General features: G+C 36.7%; 1 protein-coding gene across 2 annotated transcripts in view; it reads right to left on the bottom strand.

The window, feature by feature from the left end:
* The window catches only part of LOC133315539 (probable helicase MAGATAMA 3), a 32,336-nt gene extending 14,121 nt beyond the window's left edge, over positions 1–18,215 (bottom strand). The window contains exons 1-11 of one of the 2 annotated variants that reach the window (XM_061517180.1): positions 18,032–18,215; positions 17,775–17,941; positions 17,351–17,484; positions 16,954–17,163; positions 16,358–16,549; positions 10,004–10,039; positions 9,052–9,137; positions 8,764–8,814; positions 6,374–6,485; positions 6,198–6,303; positions 5,042–5,139 (exon numbers count right to left, since the gene is read on the bottom strand). In XM_061517180.1, the coding sequence (XP_061373164.1) occupies positions 5,042–5,139; positions 6,198–6,303; positions 6,374–6,485; positions 8,764–8,814; positions 9,052–9,137; positions 10,004–10,039; positions 16,358–16,549; positions 16,954–17,163; positions 17,351–17,484; positions 17,775–17,941; positions 18,032–18,129 (1,290 nt within the window). In that variant the 5' untranslated portion in view covers positions 18,130–18,215. Of the gene's footprint in view, positions 1–5,041; positions 5,140–6,197; positions 6,304–6,373; positions 6,486–8,763; positions 8,815–9,051; positions 9,138–10,003; positions 10,040–16,357; positions 16,550–16,953; positions 17,164–17,350; positions 17,485–17,774; positions 17,944–18,027 lie in introns of both variants that reach the window. The other variant, XM_061517179.1, reaches the window with a different exon arrangement.
* Between the last annotated feature and the right edge of the window lie 1,149 nt (positions 18,216–19,364).

The following is a 19,364-nucleotide window of genomic DNA, read 5'->3' on the forward strand; positions in this document are numbered from 1 at the left end:
TCTGAAATTATTCATACTGTCAGGGGTGAAGAAAGTCGTAGGAATGTCATGATGGACACCAAGTTGTCAGAAGGATCTGTCATGATCTCATCTAAAGTCACTACTTCAACTGCTTCTAACGAGTCTGCTATGATCTCAACTAAGTCACCTCAGGGGTCTCCTTTCTTTAAGTCACCTCAGGGGTCTTCTTCCTTTAAGCCCAACAAAGAGGGGCGTTGGTGCAATTATTGTAAAAGACCAGGTCACACAAAAGATATTTGCTACCGTCTTCATGGGAGGCAGCAGGTTTTAGAGAAGCTTGGTAAGCCATCCTCACGTGAAGATTTGAGACGTGGTCAATCTTTCTTGACCCCTTCAGACATTCCTCCGGTGAATGAGACACAGATGCCTGGTGAGTTTACTACTGTTCGTCGTGAGGAATTGGAACGGCTCAGGTTCATACATGACTCCCTCAATAAATCTTCTGGTACTGGTACTTTGGCCATGACTGGTAAGAACTCATGCACTCATTCTTTTATCGCTTCTTGTACTGATTTCAAAACTTCATGGATTGTGGATTCTGGTGCTACTGATCATATGACTTGCTGCAATGATCTTTTTCCTTCTTATAATCCTACTGTTGGTCTCCGTACAATAGTCGTAGCTGATGGATCACACACATTAGTTGCAGTTCTCGTAATATTAAAATCTAACCCTCCTAGTATCTCAAGAATGCTCTCCATGTTCCCCACCTATCTACCAATCTCCTTTCTACTCATAAGCTTACTACAGATTTGAATTGCACAGTAACCTTTTTTCCTACTCATTGTGTTTTTCAGGATCTCGCCACGGGGAAGACGATTGGAGTTGCTAAGGAGCAGAGTGGGTTGTATTATCTAGTTCCAGATTTTGCTGCAGAAGGTACCAGGGATTAGACTTTGATGACTCGTCAACCTATATCAGATTCTCTTATTTGGCTTCATCACAAGCTCTTGGGTCATCCTTCTTTTAGTTTACTTAAGTCTATGTTTCCGTCTTTGTTTATGTCGCAGTTTGTTGAGTCTTTTAATTGTGATGTCTGTCAATTTGCAAAACATCATCGTGTATCTTTTCCTTCTAGTGAAATAAAAAGTGTTGAACCTTTTACCATTATACATACTGATGTTTGGGGACCCTCCAAGGTACCTAATGTTTCTGGTGCTAAGTGGTTTGTTTCTTTTATTGATGATTATACTCGGACTACATGGATCTTCTTGATGAAAGATAAGACAGAAGTAACACAGTTGTTTATCCAGTTTTATTATATGATTGAAACTCAATTTGGTAAACGTATCAAACCCTTGAGATCAGATAATGGTACCGAATATATTAATCAACATCTTTCTCAGTTTATTAAAGAGAAAGGAATGGTTCATGAACTCACATGCGTGGATACCCCTCAACAAAATGGGGTTGTTGAACGGAAAAATAGACATTTGCTTGAAGTCACCAGAGCATTATTGTTTCAGACATCTGTGCCCAACTCTTACTGGGGAGAAGCTGTATTAACTGCAGCCTATTTGATCAACCGCTTACCTTCCAGAATCCTTGGTCATGTAAGTCCTGTTGATCTCATGACCTCTTTTTTCCCTTCTGTCACAATCATGCAGAGTCTTCAATCTCGTGTCTTTGGATGCGTTGTCTTTGTCCATGTCCATAAACAACATCGGAGTAAATTAGAGCCTAGAGCCCTTGAGTGTCTTCCTTGGTTATGCTCCCAACAAGAAAGGATACAAATGTTATCATCTTCCGAGTCGTAAATTCTTTGTGACTATGGATGTTAGCTTCCATGAATCTGAGTCATATTTTCTACCTCCTCAGCTTCAAGGGGAGAACAATATTGAAGCTCCTTCTTTTTTCTTTGACTCTGAGTCTTCCCTTCTGTTACCTCCATCATCTCCTAACCCAATGGTTACACCATATGACAATGCGAAGGAAGACTTAGTTGATGAGGCTGAAAGCTCATCTGATTCCTCTTGTGACATGCCTCCAATTGATCGACAGAAAGTACGCAAAGTTGGGACACCTGAACTATTTTACCAAAGAAAGAAACAACCCACACTGTCCCACCAGCAACTGCATTCGCCTGAACCGCTGGTAAGTACTAAAAACACTACTTTTGTTCCTGAGCCTGATATTAATTTTGTTGACTTACCCATTGATGCAAGAAAAGGGAAAAGGTCTTGTACCCAACACCCTATTTCTCATTTTGTCTCCTCTAAGAATCTCTCTGTGCAGCATAGAAGCTTTATTACAGCACTTGACTCCATTTCAATCCCAAAATCAGTACATGAAGCATTAAAGGATGAAAATTGGATTCAAGCCATGAATGATGAGATGAATGCATTAGAGAAGAATAATATATGGGAAGTCGTTGACAGGCCTAATGACAAAAGGGCAGTAGGATACAGATGGCTATATACTCCGAAATATAATTCTAATAAAACTCTTGAAAGGTATAAAGCTCGACTGGTTGCCAAGAGATACACACAGACCTATGGCATTGAATACGAAGAAACATTTGCTCCAGTGGCCAAAATGAACACTGTAAGAGTTCTATTGTCCCTTGCTGCTCATTCTAATTGGGATTTGAGACAATTTGATGTAAAAAATATCTTCCTCAATAGCGAATTAGAAGAAGAGGTTTACATGGAGATTCCACCAGGATTTAACTCCACAAATGGAGAAAACAAAGTTTGCAGGTTAAAGAAGGCATTGTATCGCTTGAAGCAATCCTCGCATGCTTAGTTTGGAAGATTTACAAAAGTTATGCTTTCATTGGGGTACAGACAAAGTCAAGGAGATCATACACTTTTCTTTAAACATTCTCAAGAAGGTAAGCTCACTATCCTTCTTATTTATGTTGATGACATTAGTACAACAGGGGATAATATAGATGAGAAGCATGCTCTGCAAGAAAGATTGACTGCTGAATTTGAAGTTAAAGACCTTGGAAAACTGAGATATTTTCTTGGGATAGAAGTTGCTCATTCAAAGCAAGGGATCTTTATTTGTCAACGGAAGTATGTTCTTGATCTCCTTAAAGAAATAGGAAAACTTGGGTGTAAACCTAAACCTTCCAGTACTCCAATTGAGCAGAATCACAAACTAGGGAGTGAGAATGAGAGTCCTCCAGTTGACAAAGGACAGTACCGTATAGTGGGGAGATTGATATACCTGGCTCACACTAGACCTGATCTAGCTTATGCAGTTAGTATTATTAGTCAATTCATGCATGATCCGAGGGAAAAACATCTGCAGGTTGTAGATAGGATTCTCCAATATCTAAAAGGCACACCAGGCAGAGGACTATTATTCCAGAGAGGAGGAAACTTATCCTTAGAAGTGTATACAGACACAGATTATGCTGGATCCGTGACTGACCAACGGTCTACCTCAGGCTATTGTATGTTTCTCTGTGGAAATCTCATAACATGGAGAAGTAAAAAGCAAAATGTGGTTGCTAGGTCGAGTGCAGAAGCAGAATTTCGAGCCATGGCTCAAGGTATCTATGAGTTATTATGGCTGAAAATCATTCTAGATGATCTAAATGTGAGGTGTGAAGGGTCTATGAAGTTACTCTGTGATAACAAAGCAGGTTTTGGGTTTATTTTATAACATCAACATTAAATTAGCAAGGCTGCATATAAAGATTTCACTCACCCCTATTCTCACAAGTTAGAGTTTCATAGGGAGTGGTTTAATCATCATCAAGGTAACTCTTCTTTGATACAGTTAAGGATAATGACAAACCAGTTGCTTAGCATAAATCTATCTGTCAAATCAGAGCTGCAGGAATGGCATTATGAAAATAAGGTTTGTGCAATATGCCAAGAAAACAGGAGAGATTCTAGAGCAAAGTGATTAATCTAAAAGAGCAAAGACAGAATAACATAAGATGAAGGAGAAGCAGAAAATCCAACTATTAATTGTCTACATGTGTCCCAATTCATAATCAACACTGCAGCTTACCATGCTGTACAGATTCAACTTCTTCTAACAGACAAGAAAATGACAGAATGCTCTGTGCCAGTATATTTAGCAAGGCACAAGCTGTCTGATAGAAGATCAGGAAGTTGATTACAGAAAATGGGAATAATCCCCAAGTACAGAAATCAGATAATCAGAATCACAGAAACAGACTCAGACTAGGCTAGCCCTTTGAGGGGAAAGCTCCCTCCTAACTCACCTCTTGTTAAGCGGAATTCTAGAGGGGGCAAAATTGTAGAGAATATGGAATACTAAGATCGACAGTATTTAAATCCTTTAAAGTTTTAATTGACACTATTTGGAATACTTGTTTGGAATGATAGTGATAATATATTCAATTATGAATTTCTATCATTACTTTTGAGCATTATATCTATATAAAAGGTTCATGCATAGGACCTCGTTGTTGCTCTATACGCTTCTACAGCTATAGTGTTTTCGGGGATCAGCTGCCACCCACTTCTACTATGTTCTAATTGATTTCCCTCTCCTCCTCCCTGACCTGCCACGTCAGTATTTTGGGACGCTCAACTCTATCAGCATGATTATTCTCCACATTCCCCATCTACCCTTATTGTTTTCGAGGAGTAATCCACTCCATACATTACATTCCTACCCTTGTCACCTTACACCTTAATACCAGGGGGTCTACTGGACGTCCATACTGACATTGACAATAAGGCAGAAATTCGGTGTCTAGCCTGAGGAAGGATGGTGAGAATGACAACAGTTATCTATGATGAAATATAACCTCCTTTATGGATGCCTGCCACACATTCACCTGGATAATTAATCCCAAAGAGACAGATTTTCTGTATAGGAACAAATATCAACTTTACATCTACATTTAGACCGTGGATAATATTGAGGCTCTTAATTAAATTAATAGTTAAGCTTCCTTCCTTACTTGCAATGCAAGATGAAGGCAATGTTACCAAATTTTACGGTAGTGATATGGAAGATTCAGTAATAATGATTGTAGTAGCACAACTAATTTAAGAGACATTTGGTTTAATCCCCTTAATATACATACAAGTTCGTCCAGAGCAACAGACTTGATAGAATGATGTGATTTGAGACCAATCCGTACAATTTTAGGGCAGTAAGCATGGTCGTTTTCATCATGGACACCTGAGAATAACAATTAAAAACTAAATAAGTAATCATATTAAAATCATATAAATATCAGAAATTCTCAAAAGAAAAACCAAATGGAGGAATTAATAAATAATTAAAGAAAAATAAACATTAGAATAGCAAGGTTAGTTCAGTCTCTGCTTATATGATGGTACCCAACCAAAACAACACTAAAATAATAACAAAATACTTCTATTAATTCAATAGTTCACTGCATACAACTCTTATAACAATTCCAACAGTATCCTTAACAGAGAAATGACAGCAGCAAATTACAGTAACAAAACAGAGCAATGACACAAAACATTTAATGGTAAATGACAGACTCTATGACTCCTCCCTCTACAGACTACCTGTCTTCAAATGGCCAAACCTCCTTTTCCAGCTACTGAACACCACGTCCAGCAACTACCCACACACCCTACCATATGAATATTCTCCACACCCACCACTTTATCTCTCCTTCCTCTATACCTCCTTGACAACATCCAAATCTTCTTCACACGCACTCCCCACTACTACTCCATTCATTGCTTGCCACATGGCTTCCTCATTTGCCTTTATTATCAATTGGTTATTCTCCATCATTTGGGCTCTTCTTCTCCTCACATGAGTTCTTTCAAACGGTTGCAAGGGCCCATCAATATATAATTAATTACAAAGTCTAACAATTGGCTACACAACTTGGAGGTAATAACATCTTCCTATCATCACTGGCATCAAATAGAAAACAAAGAACGGGGTAAAACTCACAATGCATCTTCTTTTTTAAATACAACAAATTTCAATTCTGCGAGTTTCGGAGCTTTTAGCATTGTACTCGAATGCAGAATTACTTTCAGTTGACTAATTATGAAATTCAGTGTGTTATGTGAACAGTCCTTGGCACCCTTTTACTCTAGTAGCATTGTCACATCAAGCAAGTAAATGTAATGCAAAAGCATATCCCTTTTCCCCAAAATGAATGCATTCAAATAACAGATATTATTTAACATCAAGAAATTAAGCTAACTGTGCTTACTGTTCCTTCACATACAAGAAAAACTTCATACCTCCATTGAGAACCCGCAACACAATCTCATCCAAGGCAGAGTTTGATGGGGCACATACTAGCACTCTTACACGATACTTACGACTTGAAGTTATAGCTTCAGGTTTCTGATAAAACCCATAATTAGAAGATATTGTTGCGTAAAATCAACAATCTGAACTAGTGAAAAGTACTTACTAATTCATTTCCAGTAGTTGGGAAAAAGCCATCATCACCATCTTTCGGCATCAAACTATCCCTTGGATTAATACCATTAAACCATGGAGACGCCAGTCCCCAATGTTTGTATCTGCCAAAGGAAAAGGCAATAGAAAAATCATACAAAAACTTCTAGCAAGATTAAATATTAAAAGTGTAATCTACTAACAAAGCTAATAACAGAAAATGAGAAAGAGTGCAGAAAAGAAAGAGAGCGAAGAGGAAACTGTTTCTCTGAGAAATCTGATTCTGATTCTGATCATGTAGTACATCACTAGTTCATACAAAGGAAGATTGAATAACTGCTGGTAACTAACTAAGCTAACTCAGTGGAGTCTGAGCACAGCCAACTAACAAACCTAAATAATAGTAATAAGCTAACATCATAACAGAAGAGTAACACGACAAGTATATACGAAAATACAATACAGTCAGCAAACCTATTTACTAAAAGCTAGTATAGCAACTACTTTGTTCTACTTTGGTTGATCTAAAGGGCAAAAGTGGTTACCATCCCAAATTGATTCTAGAATGAATGAATAGGATGCATTTGGATAACTTTGAAAAAGAACACTTTAAGGATATAGCTTTATGTAGAGCTTTTTTCAGAAGCTAGTATTTTTGGCTTCTAATAAAAGCATTAAAACAGCTTATTTTATGTTTAAACATGTTTTCCAATTTTAAAAAGGGAGAGGTTATACTTACAACCTATTTTCCTTTACAACCTCTTACAACCAATATCTTAACCGTTGATTTTCGTCAATCAACGGTTAAGATTTTTGCAAATAAAATTTATTAATTAATTATTAATCCGCAATAAATCTTAACCGTTGATTGGCGGAAATCAACGGTTAAGATATTGGTTGTAAGAGGTTGTAAAGGAAAATAGGTTGTAAGTATAACCTTCCCCTTTTAAAAATGCTTTTTTCTTTAAAAAAGTAGAAACAATCAGACCCTAAAGATGGTACAGTGGTATAACACTAGCTGACAAGGTGAAATTAATCAACAAGGAGATTGCAGAGTATATAATTTAAACAGGAACGGAAGGCAATGCCATTAAAAATAAGGATCTATGTTGGTTAATCAGGAAGTTCACTAACCAATTATAACTAATGATATTGAATTCTTCTTAAATTACAATGAAACTAGGATGAAAGAAGGAGCCGATATGCATAAGGGATACTAAGGAGGACATAATCAACTTCATCATTTTGAAGGTGGACTGCCATAAGAATATGGACCTGTCATTCTTACCCTCAGACAAAAAAAACTGACTTATCAGGACCAAAGACATCAACCATCCAGACTTGTACTTTAAACAGAATTTTATATTAAATAAAAACCTACTTTTGAATATTCTGATCTAAATACTTCCTTTGAACCTCGGAGCATAGTTGTCAATAGCAGTTAGCGGCCGGTAGCGGCCGACCCCGAAAATGGTATAGCGGTGTAGCGGGTAGCGGTATTACCGCTACGGTGAAGTATTAATTCCACATATATTATACTAACAGTCAAGAAACGAGACAATACCGCTTTTAGTATTAATGCTCAAACATAAGAAGTCACACAAAATCAAACACATAATTCCACAATCAATGTCAAATACAAGGAACATAAAGGAAGGATCCAAAATTAAACACAACTGAACAATAAAATTGTCAAATTGTCAAGTACAAGAAGTGAACTAATAAAGAAAATCATCATCATCTTCGGATTCTCCATCAAATTCCAACATGGGAGTGGTGTAGCGGGTAGAGGTATTGCTGCTACGCTACGCCGCTACCTTCCGCTACGGCCAATGTCGCGTAGCGTCGCGGTTTGTAGCGGCCGACCGCCGCTACCCGCTACGGTAGCGGTTTAGCGGCGCTACAGGTTGCTACTGACAACTTAGCCTCGGAGAATTTTAAAATACACTTAAGCCAGTCTGTTCTCTCTCCTCATCGTCCTTCAACAATGCAGCTATCAAAAAGTGATTTCCCAGATCTCTAGCTTGTATAAGCCATAAGTCTGGAAAATGTGCCCTAATCTTTAAACAATCATCCCAGTTTCACATGATGCCATGCACTTAGTTACAACTAGTTTTAAATGTTTTCAATAAATCAGTTTTCACCCATATCGCACTTCTAATTTGATTCAAAACATTTTTAAATATGAACTAGGGAAGACAAGCATTGCCACAGAACTAACATGTATAAAACACTAAGCAAGGAGAAATCAAGAATGAAAAGAACAAACAAAAATAATTTAAAAGATATCCAAACAAGGAAATAAAAAGAAATATCATGTCAGAATCACAGGAGAACCAACATCCACAACATGAAGTTTTCTTAAGCAAGTAAAGGCCAAGATATTCTCAAAGCAAAACTTACTTCTCCTCAATTGGTAATTGTGGCCCCCGCTTTAGCTCGTAGGTCCTGCTCCTAAGAAGCAAATATAAATAAAGATATGTATGAACAAAGAAATATGAGGCAAAAATGTTAGCATACAAATTGCTGGTATCCTTAAGACGTGGTCGGTAAAAGAAAAATTTGCTTCAAAATTTCAACTCTACCAGGTACACTCTTAACATAATGTTTTGCACAAGATGACAATAGAAACAAGAAACAGAATTATTAGATATAGAAGACTACAGAAAATTATAAAGACATTATACTTACTTTGAATGCACTCTTGTTGGAGTTGAATGCAAAATGGTACTTAGAAGCCCAAGTATGGTTTGAGTCTTCCCAGTCCCTGGGGGCCCCTAAAAGAAGTTGCTTAGACTCAATTACGAGTTTTTATCAAAAAGGAGAAACTACCATGCATTAATCAAAACCCAGACAGATTTCTCACGGATATCTAGAAAGGACCAAGCTTCAGCAAAAAATCTAAAAAAAAACCTAGTGACATGATATATACAAGGAAAAAGTGTTTGTCATTTTAAGAGAGAGATAGATACAAGGAATGGAAATAATGGGGGAGAAAGTGAGTGGTTTTTTTTTTAATTTAAATTTTAAATAAAAAATATTATTATGTGTCTATCTCTCTCCTAAAATGACATAACTTATGTCATTTAAAATGACAAACATCAAACCCTATATATAAACATCATAACTTATTTTGCAGCAGTAATAATGTTGGAAATAATGTAAATAGGTTGATAATACTGTGAGGGATAAATAAATTACAAACTCTGACCCAACACCTATTGACCTAGCTTTGTATTATAAGAAACACAAAATAGCAAAAGGATAAATTAGATCCCTTACAAGAACTGAACCAGATCATGGTTCATGATTTAACCAGTCTAACTGGCCAGACTGTTTCTTAGAACACTAAAAAAGACTGTTACTTGAAGGTCAAAAAGAAAAAATGACACTAATTTACTTTTTTCCTTAAGCCTTACAAAACATAATATTTTGCCAAAATCAGATAAATAAGCAGCCGCAGCAGAGCTTGAAATTGGCAGTTCTTTGTGATAAAGTTTTCCCAATTCCCAACTATAACAAAGCAATCTTCACAAAATAATTCAACATAAACATTACATCAAATATCACCTAAAAGAAATTACAAGCATAAGAAAGCATTAAAAGAATTTTGCAGCAGAAGCAAGGCTACACAGAGACAAACCTGTATCAGGACAAAGGCTTTTGAAGACAGACCAGCCTGCAACAGAGAAAAAAAAAATTGTGGAATAACGAAATGGTACATGAGTTTTATAAGAAAATCCTACACTGAGAAATGCGATAATGAGTTACTGTAGAATATTCTAGAGTTTCTTTTTAGAGTCTAGTCTCTTTGATTAGTGTGATGCCTCTTCGTTTGTTGTGTACTTTTATTTATTACTTCAACTCCTTAACTACCTTGTAATCTGTATATATAGAACCCTTTGGGTGTCAATCAATATATGAAAAACATTTTTGTCTTATATTTCATCATGGTATCAGAGCAGGTTATCCTGTGGTCATCTTGTAAACTTTCCACGTCTATTTTTCCTTTTTTTCTTTTCACTGATCGTCTTCTATAACCCAGATCTCATATCTGGACCGCTCCAATCACGAAACCAAGGCCACCACTGGACTCAGAAGCCATTTCCGAGTCGACCCACGTCAGCCCCGTCGCCGGAAAGTCAGCCACGCGCCGCCACAGCAGAGCAGCCTCTCCGGCGCGTGTGAGCCACGCGCCGCCCTGCCGGTCTCCGTTTGACACGCGGCTTTCACAGAACAGCTCGCCTGGCCTCCCTCTTCCTGTTCTGAGGGTTTAAATCACGATTGGAGCACTTTTTTTGCTGGGTCTTGTTGTTTCCTCTTCGTCAAGCTCGTCAAGCTTTGTTCTGAACGTTTTTTTTACAATGGAAGATGAAAATAATGAGGCTGAGAATAAGCATTATGACAAATCACCTGGTGGAGTTTCCGGTGTCTCTCCTCCTCCCTATTTTTCGTCTTCCGGAGACAACCCAGCTATACAGATTACAAACCACCGTTTAAACGGTAAGAATTATGTGCAATGGCATCAATCTGTCAAGCTGTTTATCCAAGCAAAAGGGAAAATAGGGTATCTTGATGGAAAAAAGGAAAAACCCGAAGCTGATGAACCTGATTATGATAAATGGATGACTGAAAATGCCTTGGTCATGACCTGGTTAACTAACTCCATGGATCCTGATATCAGTCAAACTTATTTGTTTCTTGATACGGCTCAGGAAATTTGGGATGCCGTTAAAGAATATTATTCTGACTTGGGCAATGCTTCTCAGGCTTTTGAACTCAACACCAAGGTAAGAGAGTTACATCAAGAGAGGATGTCTGTTACTGAATACTTTCTTGCTTTAAAAACTCTGTGGCAGGAGTTGGATCTTTATGATGCAGCAGATCTTCAAGGTTTAGAAGCTAATGGAAGGTTTAAGAGTTACTTAGAGAAAAGACGTCTCTATGATTTTCTTGCTGGCCTTAATCGTGATCTTGATGATGTTCGTGGTAGGATATTGGGTCAGAACCCATTACCTTCCATTGCAGCTGCTTTTTCTATGGTACGACGGGAGGAACTTCGCCGAAAGGTAATGTTGGGAGACAAGAACTCTAAATCCTCCGATGTATCTGCCTTAGTAGCAAAACATAATCCTCGTCCCCCTTGTGATACAAAACGTTCTGACCGATGGTGTTCTCATTGCAATAAGAGTGGTCACACTCGCGAAAAATGTTGGGAAATTCATGGAAAACCACCAAACTGGAAAACAAAGGGGCTGAACAAGAGTCGTGCTTATCAAATCTCTTCTGATGATAAGGGTGAGGAGTCTCGTGCCTCTCCAAATTCCGATAGTGTATTCATCCCTAAAGCTCAGTATGAGCAATTTCAGAAGGTGATGTCTCAATCTGCTGAGGCAACTAGCCATGTTGCTCAACAAAGTATGGCATTCCATGTTGATCGTAGTAATCGTTGGATTCTTGATTCCGAAGCTTCTGATCATATGACAGGTAATGCAACCTTGTTCTGTTCTTATACCCCTTATTATCACCAGTCACGAATAAGGACTGCTGATGGTAGTTTCTCTAATATTGCGGGAAAGGGATCCATTAAGCTCTCTGAACATATTACTCTGAATTCTGTCCTTCATGTCCCTTCTCTTACTTGTAACCTTATTTCTATTAGTAAACTTTCCTCTGAATTGCATTGTGTTGCTAAATTTTCTGCCAAAACCTGTGTTTTTCAGGAACAGGATTCGGGGCTGATGATTGGCAATGCTAGAGAGGAAGAAGGGCTTTACTATTTTGAAGAAGATTCTCATGAAAAGAGATTTTTTGCAAATCACTCTTTATGTTTATCAGATGATTGTAATGATGTCTTGTTGTGGCATCGTCGTTTAGGACACCCAAATTTCTTTTATCTTCAAAAGTTGTTTCCAAACTTATTTATCAATAAAAAACCAAGTTCCTTTTGTTGTGATGATTGTCAATTTGCAAAACACTCTCGTGTTTCTTATTCCCCCAGAGATTATCATGTTTCGTCTCCATTTACATTGATTCATAGTGATATTTGGGGACCAGCTCGTGAAAAAAATATATCTGGAGCTCGTTGGTTTATTACCTTCATTGATAATCATTCCAGAGTATGCTGGGTATATCTTCTAAAGGATAAGTCTGAAGCTGTAGCCACTTTTAAAAACTTTCATGCTATGGTACAAACTCAATTCCAGACTTCTATCCAAATCCTGCGAACTGACAACGGTACTGAATATTTCAATTCTGTTCTTGGTGATTACCTAACCAAGCAAGGTATTATCCATCAAAGTTCTTGTCCTAACACCCCTCAACAAAATGGGGTGGCTGAAAGAAAAAATAGACATCTCATTGAAGTTGCTAGAGCCCTCTTGTTTACAATGCATGTCCCTAAATACCTATAGGGGGAGGCTGTCTTGACTGCCTCATATCTCATCAATCGAATGCCCTCTCGTGTCCTGAATTTTCATTCTCCCATATCTTGCCTTACCCGCTCTTTTCCCTCCTTTCGGGCTCTATCTTACCTTCCTCCAAAATTGTTTGGCTGTGTGGTTTTTGTTCATATTCCTCCACATCAAAGGTCCAAACTTGATCCTAAGTCTGTTAGATGTGTCTTCATAGGATATCCTCCTAATCAAAAAGGTTACAAGTGCTACTCACCTTCTCTTCGAAAGGTCTTTGTTTCTATGGATGTTACTTTTTATGAAACACAATCATTTTTTCCCTCGACTTCTCTTCAGGGGGAGTCTATTGGTGTAAATGAAGATATGTCTTGGATTCCAAATAATTCTACTGTCTTACCTTTACCCTTGGAAACATCTGTTGTTCCTCTACCTATGGAGACAGGGGGAGTTAATGTACAGGAGACAAGGACAGCAATTGTACCAGAGACTGGAGATCCTCCCGGTAAATGGGGAAAATTCTACAGCAGGCGTAAATCTCCTCAAGATCCTCTAGACTGTCAGGATTCTGACCCGAGTCCTAGTTCCAGCAATCCACTTGAGAACACTGGTACAGCTAACCTAGATATGCCTATTGCCCTTCGAAAAGGTACTAGATCTTGCACTGCTCATCCTATTTCTCATCACATTTCATATGAAAAGTTATCTCCAAGTTTTCGTGCTTTCAACACTATATTAGACGGTACAAAAATACCAAAAAATATCCAAGAGGCACTTAATGACCCTAAATGGAGGGATGCTGTCTTTGAAGAAATGGATGCACTCAGAAAAAATGGAACTTGGGAGTCCGTGGCACTTCCCAGAGGAAAGAAAACTGTAGGTTGCAAATGGGTGTTCACAATAAAATTTAATGCAGATAACAGCATCAACAAATATAAGGCCAGATTGGTTGCCAAAGGATTTACTCAGACTTATGGGATAGACTATCAGGAGACGTTTGCTCCCGTTGCCAAACTTAACTCTATTCGAGTCCTACTGTCACTTGCTGCCAACCTTGATTGGCCCTTGCATCAATTGGACGTAAAGAATGCCTTCTTAAATGGGGACTTACATGAGGAAGTTTACATGGATCCACCACCTGGTTTTGAGGAGGGAAATGGTTCTGTATGCATGTTGAAGAAGTCTCTTTATGGACTTAAACAATCCCCTAGAGAGTGGTTTGACAAGTTTACTCGTGCTGTTAAAGGAAGAGGATTTATCCAAGCTCAGACTGATCACACTTTATTTTTTAAACACTCCGATAGTGGTAAAATTGCTATCCTCATTGTTTATGTTGATGACATAATTGTCACAGGTGATGACTGGGAGGAAATAAAATCTTTAAAGGGGGGTTTAGCTAATCAGTTTGAACTGAAGGACCTTGGATCACTCAAATATTTCCTTGGAATGAAAGTTGCTCGTAGCAAGGCAGGAATCTTCTTATCTCAGAAGAAATATATCCTAGACCTGCTACAAGAAACAGGTATGCTTGGGTGCAAGCCTGCAGAAACTCCAGTTGAACCCAATATTAAATTGGGAATTGAAGATGGAGAAGATGTTGACAGGGAGTTGTACCAAAGGTTGGTAGGAAAGCTGATCTACTTATCTCACACTCGGCCTGATATTGCATTTGCAGTTAGCATGGTTAGCCAATTCATGCATTCTCCTAAGGAAAAACACCTTAGTGCGGTTTATAGAATCCTCAAGTACCTCAAAAACACCCTTGGTCTGGGAATGCTCTTTAAAAGAGGACACAAGAGGATGATAGAAATCTATACAGATGCTGATTGGGCTGGCTCTGCAATGGACCGAAGATCCACTTCAGGATATTGTACCTATGTCTGGGGAAATCTTGTGACCTGGAGAAGTAAGAAACAAACTGTTGTTGCCAGAAGCAGTGCAGAAGCAGAATTTCGGGCACTAGCCCATGGCATTTGTGAAGGAATCTGGTTAAGAAGACTCCTTGAAGAATTAAAGATATCTTATTCTCTACCTGTCAGACTCTATTGTGATAATAAGGCTGCTGTCAGTATTGCTCAAAATCCTGTACATCATGATAGAACCAAACATGTGGAGGTTGATCGTCACTTTATCAAAGAAAAATTGGAGGAGGGTAGTGTATGTTTGTCATATATACCTACCAAGGAGCAAACAGCCGACATTCTCACCAAAGGGTTACACAAACCCATCTTTGAGGATTTAATTAGCAAGTTGGGGATGATCAATATATATCTCCCAACTTGAGGGGGAGTGTAGAATATTCTAGAGTTTCTTTTTAGAGTCTAGTCTCTTTGATTAGTGTGATGCCTCTTCGTTTGTTGTGTACTTTTATTTATTACTTCAACTTCTTAACTACCTTGTAATCTGTATATATAGAACCCTTTGGGTGTCAATCAATATATGAAAAACATTTATGTCTTATATTTCATCAGTTACAAATCAAACAACAAAGGAGAGAGAAAAAAAGACAGAAGAATCTTTACGAGAAAGGGAAGATTGATCAAAAGTTTTTATTCCTTCATTTGAAGGATGATTAACAACTAGGAAAAAGTGAGTCCCTTTCCCATAAGTTGTTAGGCCTACTCATTTTCAACCAATATAAGAGTGTGTTTGAATGAGCTTCAAAATAAAAAATAAAAAATTTGGTTTTTCCCTAGCTTAACTTTCATACTTCTGGGGGAAAAAACATTTCAAAAGCTAATTTTGAGAAGGTGTTCAAACACTAAAAAGTACTTCTAGAAGATTGCATCAAAATGCAAAATAGCTTTTACATTTTACAAAAGATCTTTAAGAAGTGTTCAACAACAAAAAGACATTTGCTCATCCAAACAAGTACTTAGAGTTCCATAAATCAAAAGAACATGGAAAAAAAAAAAAGCAAATATAAAAATGAGATTAATATACAGAGAAATTGGAGAGCTTCTTTTTTTTTCGAGGGGGGTCGAGAAGGTGAAGGAGATTGGTCAGCTTTACTTATTTGTTTTTTCTTTTTAATTTCACTTTTGGTTTTAGGTAGTTTCTTTTGGAGGATATCTTATCATTTGTTTCTCACTTCTATAATGAAACTTCTTCTATTATCAAAACAAAAAGAAATTAAGATGAGATTGAAATATTTGAAGTCTAAGCCTTTAACAATGACAATAAGCAAATGAAGTTTTGAATATGTACAAAAGGAAAAAAAATGGGTGAAAACAAGGAAATGTTGAAATTATAGGGAGAACTTGGAAACGAGAAAGAGAAAAATAAGACCCAGAATGATATTTTATGCATGTCATACGCTTAATATTCATCCCATATTTTAAGCATAACATCCTTTAACTAAATGTCAAATCCAAACTTAACAATATGCCATCTTAAGTAATTGCCGGAATCCCATATTTATTCATATTCTTTCCGAGCAATGTAAAGAAATCTAACAATGATACAAAGAGGAAGAACATTGGATTGCTTAGGGAAAAAAAAAAGGCAAAAAGATCATTAATAAAGCTGAAACCCGGTTGGTAAGCAACTTTTAGTTGCTTAATTGAACTTCTAAAGTGAAAACTTACAGTTATGGCCTCGCGCTGATATTGATTGAAAGTACTTTCAACGTATTCCTTCAAAGGTATTGGGATTTTCCAACCCCCAACTTCGGTAGCAAAACTATCTCCAGCAGCATTTAATATTATATCCTTGTATGGGAGAAAGCTTATGGTTCGTACAGCCAAATACTCACGAGCAATGGTGGATAAACTGCACATCTGCATGATTCTTACATTTTCTCAAAGGCCAAACTAATTTATAAGAAAACAATAACGAAAATTCCCTACATCTTCTTTTATAAACTAATAACACAATTTATTAGTCCAGGATGGAAGCCACCTAAGTATAAAAAACATACAATATCAAAACAACATTTGATTGAATATTTCTGAGAGATGAAGTCTTCAACATTCTATAGAGAGAAATGGAAACTTAAGAGTACAAAAGAAGTAGAAAATTACATAAACATCAAGAATCTATATGCTATAGAATTAAATGCAAAGCCAAATACACGGAGGATGAATTTCAAAACTTTTTCAAAATGCAAAAGTCGAGGAAACAGGTAAGATCTGCACCACAAAATAATCATAGAAGTGAACAAGGAAAGAATAAAACAAGTTACCTTCATAAAATACAGCTGTCTCTCTGTCTCGCATATATGAGAACGCATATTAAACAGCCTTGGGCAAGATTGTACATTATCTGTATTAAAATGCAAGAACTCTCCAGCTAAATAGAGTCTAACTCGAACAAGCCGTGCATCAGAAAATTTTCGTACGTTTTCCACCAAAGCAAATGCATACACAGTGGGTAATCTTTTTCCATCCAAAAACTGCAGAGAGACAAGTATTGACAGGAAAAAAAAAAATAAAGAAAAAAAGTCAGTTTGAACAGGCGAAAAATTGAAATAATTCAGGGAAGAAATAACGCAACAAAAAGACACAATGCAATATCCAATAAAAGCACATCATAGCATGACCTGCAATGTCCAAAAACACACAATCTCTGATCATTAGTACCTTGCCTTTTGAAAGCAGCAAAAGATCATTCTGCGATATTGATTCTCCCTCCTTGATTTCACAAGGAAATTCTATAAAATGAAATCCATCCGCCTCGCTGCAACTTTTTACCACCCCCAGCTTCCATTCAGTCACTACAATTCACACACACACAAAAAAAAAAGTGTTCTTTAGCCAACCCCATTTGACAAAATCCAAACTTTAAAACATGGAAAGCAATTCCCATTCCTTAATTTTAAAAGACAAAAAGGAGAACCACAATTTAGTCAAAGATTTACATGCCATCAGGCTACATAGGTGCAAAACATGAAATGTATACAAAAAGCTAAAGACCAATGTCATTAACAACACTACAATAGTAATCCATTGAAAGAAAAAAATATAAAAAGGCAATAAAGATGCAAAAAATTGATTTTAAGAATACCCTCTTCGTCCTCTTTCTCTTTAATGATCTGGGATTTGGCTTCTTCAAAAATGAGGGGTTCGTAGGTGGAAATATAATCATCAACGTCTTTGTATTGACTCTTCACCTTGACGAGTCTCGATGCTGACCCAATAGCGGTCTCTTTTTCCCCTCTGTTTTTCTGCTCCTGAAAACACCAAATTTCACAGAGTTAATGGATTTTAGAATCGAAAAAAACAAAAAGAGAGAAAGAGTAAAGAGTGAGATTAAATTCCTTGGATTCCTTAATGAGACGAAAGTAGTCCCAACTAAGAATAATCTGGTAGAAGCGACGGATTACAGATTCTTCCTCAAGCTTTTCCTTGTCCACCGCCATAATAACATAACAGAGGGAAAAGAGAACAACTGAAGAACAAGAGAAACAGGGTTTTAAGAAAGGGTTTATCGAGTATCATGTTACACAACCAGAAACGGAATTACTACAGACCCATCGATTTGTGTGTAGCCATTTTTCCTTTTTTTTTCTTTTCTAAAACATGTGGGCTCATATCTTAATTTGTGTGTATGATATTATCTAATGAATTTCCTGTAACATAATATTTGTGTTTTCCTTTAACAAAAATCCCTTTGGAAGAAATGATATTTAATTGATAATTTGAAAGACATAAAATATTTAAAAATTACTAGATTAATATAGTGTGTGTAAAATTATGGCTTTAATGATTGTCATTGACATAAAATAAAAATTATGAGGGAGAAAATGAATGGCTTTTTTAATTTAAATTTTAAATAAAAAATATTTTCTTGTATTCATCTCTTATTTTTTTTGTTTATCTCTTTTAAAATGACATAATTTTATGTCATTTAAAATGACAAATATTTTTTTCTAAAATTAAATAAGTTGAAATATGAGAAATTAACAAATAAAGTATATTGGAAAAACAATTAATACAGATATTTTCTTTGTGTTAATTTTTTACAGTCTTAGTAATGAAATTAGTCTCGCGTTATTTGAGGATACACAAATAAAAGAAAAAACGCTCTTCAAAAGAAATGTTTTTCATTTTTTTTGTCTAAATAAATATTGTAAGTTCGTAAGGACCGAAAATTTTCTATTATTTAAGAGGGATGTCTAAATCATATGTGGGAATTCTTATAATTTTATAAAGTAGGTTGTAATGAAAAAGTTTGGGACAAATAAAATTTTATAAACATTTGAAAATTTAAATTGAACAGGGTGCCCTTGCTCTTGATAAAGCCTTCCTTAACAAGGAGGGCATTTATGTTTTTTAACCTAAATTTTATAAATAAATTGAAATTCAACTCTTTTTTCATATTCTCATGCTCTTCGGCCAACCCCTTCTCCATCTTTGCAAAGCAAGCTTCCACCATTTTCCACTCAACATTTAACTCTCCTAAGGCACTATAACCATCTTTCATCGTCATCCTTCTCCACACCTTTAATTTTTGAGCTTGCCTTCAAGTTAGGACAGAATATCAGACTTGTGCCAAAAGTGTGTGCATGTGTCATCATCAAGGCAAAGTTTTGGGGTTTTTGACCACTATAGCCTTTTTTTAATAATTAATTACCAAATTGACCCTATTTATAAA

This window comes from Gastrolobium bilobum, unplaced genomic scaffold (genome assembly GCF_033153095.1).
Source record: "Gastrolobium bilobum isolate Gb01-03AN ecotype WA unplaced genomic scaffold, APGP_CSIRO_Gbil_v1 utg5429, whole genome shotgun sequence".
In the NCBI taxonomy this organism is placed as follows: Eukaryota; Viridiplantae; Streptophyta; class Magnoliopsida; order Fabales; family Fabaceae; genus Gastrolobium; species Gastrolobium bilobum.